Source organism: Gavialis gangeticus, unplaced genomic scaffold (genome assembly GCF_001723915.1).
Source record: "Gavialis gangeticus isolate Ggan-Ray unplaced genomic scaffold, GavGan_comp1, whole genome shotgun sequence".
NCBI lineage: Eukaryota > Metazoa > Chordata > Crocodylia > Gavialidae > Gavialis > Gavialis gangeticus.
In genome coordinates, this window is record NW_017729025.1 from 34,794,312 (window position 1) to 34,801,128 (window position 6,817).

At 39.9% G+C, this 6,817-nt stretch overlaps 1 protein-coding gene across 1 annotated transcript in view; it reads left to right on the plus strand.

Annotated features, from left to right (window-relative positions):
* GSC (goosecoid homeobox) overlaps positions 1-2,255 on the plus strand; it is an 8,171-nt gene extending 5,916 nt beyond the window's left edge. The window contains 1 exon segment of the mRNA XM_019519906.1: positions 2,107-2,255. Coding sequence (XP_019375451.1) covers positions 2,107-2,255 — 149 coding nt within the window.
* Positions 2,256-6,817: the final 4,562 nt, after the last annotated feature.

The following is a 6,817-nucleotide window of genomic DNA, read 5'->3' on the forward strand; positions in this document are numbered from 1 at the left end:
GTCAAGTCCTACAGAAGAAACAGAGAAGATCGGAGTTGACATTCCTGATATTTCTAAGAAAAAAAATAAGTGGGGGAATAAACTTGAGAACTAAAACACTATTTTGGCCATCCATATGCATCAGAAAAGAGTTTATAAAGAGAACATTTAAAAAAAGTATATTTTCGTCCCCTTTCATTTCTCCTAAGAAGGGGTATCCTGACTCGTTCCTGATCATTTCTCACTGTTTTAAGGGAATTCCTATACATTGAAATGCAAATTCCAGAGGCAGTTTTTTTTTCTTTGTCAAGTTAAAGAACTTTCAGTATGTTTGTACAGTGAGGGACCTGAATCTCTTGTTGCAGGTAACAGTAGTTCCTACTGAATTCCTGGGTATGTGCACATGAACAGACTTTCTATTACATTAACCACAGTGATGTTATGCTGTATTCATAATAATGTACCTACAAGTATCCCTTAGCTGTCCAGAGCCACTAACAAATAGTAGGATAGCACACTGGGGAGGTAGATTACTAGTTCCTTAGTATTTTGGGGAATGGAAGATGAAGGGCCATTGAGTTAGGCTCACACCTCACAAAGGATGACTGAACCCAAGGATCTTTTTTACAGTCAAAAAGTAAGAAGGTCTTGGAATACTGTTGTAAAGACAAGATGTAGGAAAAGGAGGTACAAACCAGTTACTTGCCCAAGATAATCTAGGAAGTTTGTGGCAGAGCTAGAATATTACCTGATATCACTTAAGCCCTGCCTCGATGGATGAAAAAGGTGTATGTTTCAGTCCAGTTATCTCAATCAAGTTAGTTTAATATGATTAAAAGGCCTTTTAATGCTCATTAAGTTGAGAGAAAACATAATTCACTGTTTAGGCTGTTAGTTTAGGATTTAGGCAATATTGCTGCATCCACACAAGCATGCATATGCATTTTGTGGTGCCTCAAAGGCTTTTGAGGTACCACATAATGCACCCCGCATACATGATTTGGTTCTTTGCCAAATTTAGATACTAGGAAATCCCAGTATCAAAAAAGCATGTGGAAAAAAAGTGGGGTGGCGCACATGGCAGCAGTGTCTGCTGTCTGAAACCAGAGCCTAGCTAGCCAGAGACAAGCTCCAGGTGCCGGCCAGGCTCCCCGCACCCAGGTCACCACCACTGGAGCCCCAGGAGGCCCCCAGGACTCCAGGTAAGGCTGTTGGGGCCAGTCCAGGTGCTAGCCCCAGCCTCCCCTACCCCCACCTGAAGCATTTTTCCCTGTGCTAACCCCATGTGCAGGGGCATGCACTGGAGCAAAAAGCAGTGGCACAAATTTGTGCCACTACTTTTTTTCCCATGGCAACCACACACCCCTGCTCATGGGTGTGACCTGGGGATAAATGACTTACTTCCTTGTGCATTCATTCCCCATTTGTGTAACGAAGAAAATGGATAGATGGCTAATGTTTTTAAAGCTATGTTGTAGACCAGGGTTGGGGGGTGGGGAAGCCTATATTCATTTAATGGCGTCACTTATGATTTATGTCAGTGTAAGTTTGATTTCAGTTGGACCCCTTGCCTTACATGCCTTCTTTGTCACAATACATTAATGGGAAATGAATAACTGGTGTCTCATTTAAAATTAATGGCAGGTGGAGTATAAAGGGATAAGTGATCAGTTCCTGTTTTCTCTTCCTTTCAAACTTAATCAAATGTAATAAAAGGGTTTTGGAGAGCAGCAATACTGAGGAGGACGAAGAATTACTTCAGATAGTACAAGGCAAAGCTAGAAGTAATTGGATAACAGTAAGAAAAGGAAAGTTTAAGGCAACAGTCAGATGTGTTAGGATGTGGAATATTCTTGCTGGGTCAAGGACTTTTAAAACTAGAGCAGAGCACACTAGAATCTAAAGTTACAATATGGAAGTAGTCTGCTGTGCAGGGATAAACTAAGTGATTTAATACATCATTTCCATTCTAACAATTGTGACATGTATTTCCATCTACATAATCCATATTCATAATACCAGATTCATCCCATCAATTTTAAGCAATGAGAATGTTTTGTAATCACTGCAGGTGTAAACTGATTTATACTGGCTAAAAATCTTGACCCTATTTTTTATTTTTACTAGCTCTTGAATTAACTTGTAAGCTTCATCCTAATCAGATCCTGGAAGTATACACCATGAAAACTTTGTTTAATAAATTATTTGTGAAGAAAACAATATTGGGATTAGTAGAAATTACAGAAAAAGTGCACCACTTTAAGATGAATCCATAACTTTTGTGCCCCACCTGCATTTATTGGTTCTCCAGGGTTACATACTATGGAGCATAAATGACTAGAAACCCAATGAGTTTTTGTTTCATATTCTAACCCCACAGGGTTACATTCCATTTATACTTTATGTTTTTCTACTTCAGAGACCCAGTGAGTCTTGACTGAATTTAGACAGAGAAGTTTAGTCAAATTACTGTGGTTCTCTAGGGTTACCACTTATCCTGATTTGATATACAGAGTCTGTTATGGAAAGGTAACAGTTGTAGCTGCAATATGTTAGATTGTAAGCAATTAATATAGTTTTAGTGACTTTTCAGTGGCAAAATATATGGCTTCTTTAAATATAGAAACAAATGTTATAACAGCATTCTGGCCTGTGCTGAAACTATTCAAAGATGGGAAATTCAGATGTAAGGCTGAAAGTCTGTTCAAACTCCAGCTTTTTGTTCCTAGGTATTGAATGAATGTCTACAGCATGAGTGAGCATATAATTCATGACATATATATGTATGCTGCAAAATTGTAGAGCACAAATGGATGGAAGAATGACAAGGTCTCAGGATTAACTAACTTCCCTAGCTTTTGTTAGTTTAAAAGTACCATTAGTATATCAATTTTAAAGTAACTTTAACTCAGTTTATAAAACGGCCCACTGACTTGTGTGTGCAGTTTTTTCTTCTGTATTGTGCATCTATATATATGTGCTTAAATGGGAGTTTAGCTTACTAAATATTGAGTGTACTGCCAAAATCTGTTCCTTCCATGTACAGATTAGTCATGTCTGCCTGCATTACCTCCACATGACACTCAGAGCACCACCATGAAGCATAGCTTGTCTACTCACTTCCATGGGCCAAATCTTGGAAATGAAATAATGTAGTTGCTTTAGGGCAACACTGATTGTGTACCAATAATCATGTCTAACAGAGTTACCAACCCAAGGCATTTTTTTTTTTTACTATCTGCAAACTTTTTACTGACAACCAGACTTTTTATTCACTTTTTTAGCAATATTGTGGATAGGATTGATAATATGTAAGTGATAATGTTATGGATAACGGCCACTTTATTTTATATATATAGTATTCGCTAGAGGTAGGCCTAGCTTACAAGCTACAAGATGTAGATCTTGAATCCCCACAAAGTGTTGTGTATTAGATTGTAATGCTTATAATGATTATAATAATTCTTTACACTTATGTTTGTCCACAACAGTGGTTCTCAACTTTTTAGTCTCATGGTACCCCTTATTAGACTCAAACCACCTTTCAGAAAATAACAGCTCTTAGCTGTCACTTGTTTTTTGAGTATGGAAAAATAATAGAGCAATTTTTATGTTGCCAACAACTCAGAAAGCCAAAATAGGTTAGGATGCTGTGGAATTTCACTTGAAATCTCTGGGTTTATCTTGTAAATAATGTGTAGCTGTTTGCACACCTAACCATGGTCATATTACATGGAACCCTCAAAAGGATCTTGCAGCTGGATTGGACCATGCCAGAGCCAGCATGCAGGGCCAGTCCAGTGGGGAGTGCATGCAGTTCCTGTGGTGCTGAGTTAAGCCTGCGCACTTCAGGCAGCACAAGCCCCAGAATGGGGCTGGCATGGGGCTCCGGCATGCACAGATTGCCTGGGGCCAATCTAGACTGACTCTGGAGCCAGCATGCATGGCTGGTCTGGTGGGGTACTGTGCCAAGTCCAGGCTGTGCCAGATTGGTTCTCCCTGCTGCATGTGGCTTGTCATCATATGGCTTTATGGACTAGATCTGGCCCATGGGGCTTATGCTTGACACCCCTAGTTTACATGTTTCCCATGGATTTCTCTCAAACTTGTCTCAAAGTGCATTGCAGATATTAGATGCCAGGTTGTGACCTCAACAACTACACCCTTGCAAAGGGGAACAAGAGGGCATAACAAGCCTCTTCACTCCCTTGAGTAGGCTAGGCCTGTGGCTTGCAACATTTTGGAGCCATGGGCTGGAACAACCTGGCTCAGGTCTGGGACAGGCCAGTGTTCTGACCCAGCCTCTGCTGCTTCTTCTGGCTCTTGTGCAGGCACAGCTCCTTGCTGCTCAGTTCTGGTGCAGCTCCCTGTCACCTGGCGCCTGCACAGAAAAAGCTCCCTGCTGCTGGAATATCTAGGGGTAGGTTCATTTTCATGCATCCAATACTGATTGGTAAAAGCAATTTTGAATACAATTACTATTTTCCTTGCAGTGCTGTGTAGGTGGACCCTTGACTCTACCTCATCAATGTGCACCCTTGCAGCTGAGCTGGTATGCCGGGGCAAGTATAGCACTGGCACAGATTAGTCTTGTCCCAGAGCAGGTCGGGAATTAGGAGCCAGATTGTGACTGAAATACAATTTGAATTTCTGTTTACTTCTGGGCAGTGTACCTATTAGTTATGCTTCTTCAGGGTTTATAGCAAAGCTGCAATGAATTAAGATTTACAACACTTGTAAGTAAGGAACTGTTGTATAGATAGGGAAACTGAGTTATATAAGCCTTCAAGATAACATAAAGGAAATTTCTGGAGGAGCTTAGAGCAGAACCTCAAATACCTGATTACGAATGATGAATTTTAGCCCCAAGATCATGATTTGCATTGACTATAGTGGAAACGTTAGCTGTCTTAATGCTGCATACATTTTTGCCATCTGAGACTGAATGTACCATGAAGACTGGATTAATGAAAGATCAGCAATTTTCCACAGGCAGGATTGCATTAATATTTAAGAAATGCATTGCTAAAATGATGAAATGAAAAAAAACCAAACCTGTGTGGCTTGTACATCTGAAAATGAAGTAAGAGTGTTGAATGTGCACAGAATGCAGGATTGAGCCCCAAGCAAGTAACTTTCTGTTAAGAAGAAAGGGGAATGGAAAAGCATACTTCTTACGCCAAATTTTACCCCATAATGAATAATTATGGCTAAGTTGTAAACCCCTTAAAAGCTATGAGGCACCATTGTAATGAAACACATAACTGAAATTTACTGTACATATATACATTGCGAGCATACTCTTGAATATTTAGCCCTTGACTTCTTAAATTTGCAGTTTCCACAGAGGACTTGTAAGTGTTAGAATTTTGATAAACTATCTCAAACAAACTACTGCTGTTGTTATCACTATAAATCTCCCTAACCTAAGAGATTTAAGGTGACTGATATTTTCTGTGGAAACTCATGATTTAGAAGGGTATATATGCTGTATGGCTTATGTACAGTCTCTTGCAATTATATAGAAAGTCCTAGGCTAAGTTTCCATTTGTTAGGTCTTATTTGTTTATTATTGCTTTTTCTTAGGGTTTTTTGTATTGTGTTTATGGTATGCATTTTTTAAAAACATATTGCCTTTTAATTCTGGTTGGCCTTACTGCCATTAAGATAGCCCTTCACAGTGCAGATCATTCACTGTTGTCTTCTTTAGCCAGCCTGAAGGAATAGTACTTAGACGTGATCCAAAACCCTTTCAAGACAGTGAGCCTTTCTCACTGAGGGGACAACATCTTGCATTTACTGGAAGGAAGGGCTGTCTTGAAGTAAACTTTCGGAAAACAGAGCAATATCCCTGAAAGGTCAAAGGTTTGCCCAAGCTGATATGGTTCATCAGGTTAGCATGGCTAGGGCACACTAGCCCAGATGTTTGAGTATCTATTTTATTTATGGCTGCCTAGATTAAGAACAGGATCATGTGAGCATGGAGCAAGTCTTTGGATCCATAAAAAATGCCTTAATTACTCCGCTCCCCAGCCTGTCTCTGGTAAGAAGGGGCAACAAATATGGGGCAAATAACTGCAGCCAGGGGACTTGAGTTCTGGAAATCTGGCTGACTAGATACTGAGGCCTTCTCTGTAAACACAAGGTGTAACACTTTGTAACTACCCTGGCACCGTTAAGCATGCTGGAACAGCTCATCTGGTATGGATACTGAGTGGTCTAATAATGGTACAGCTTATTTCTGTATGAAAAGCAGAACACTGGTATAACTGCACACATGCCAAAAGTTTTAAAAAATCAAGCTGAGTAGTTTTATGAATTATCACTAATTAACTGATTCTAACTGAAATACGTGATTTTTGGAAGATATACTGTTTACAAATGAGATCTTTGATATGAAGGAGGGATTTACTGTGAAGGAGGTTGGGGGCTGACTAGAGTCAATGTTATGCCCTGAAGTCTTATGTGAAGAGAGAAGCCAATCTTCACAGACGTTACCTGTAGGAAGGGAGATAAAGGCAAAATTTTCTATGTACCTTGTTTGCACTTAGATAGATTACAGTGAATCAGATGTTCAGGAACATCTGTCTTGATCTTCACACATTAGAAAACAACTGTGTTCTTCTCTGCTCACATATCTGTTAGTACAACTGCTTCTTCAGGTGTGTGGGCATCTAACTTATTCAGTAAAAATCATAATACTGTCAAAGTATTAAGTAAAAACATTGGAAAAAAGGAACTGGTTATGAGAGTATTGTCATGGAGCTGCAGGCAGACTCAGAAGGATTCTTGGGCTCCGCTGAAGGTTGGGTGGGGGGGGGGCAGGGAGGTCTGGGGG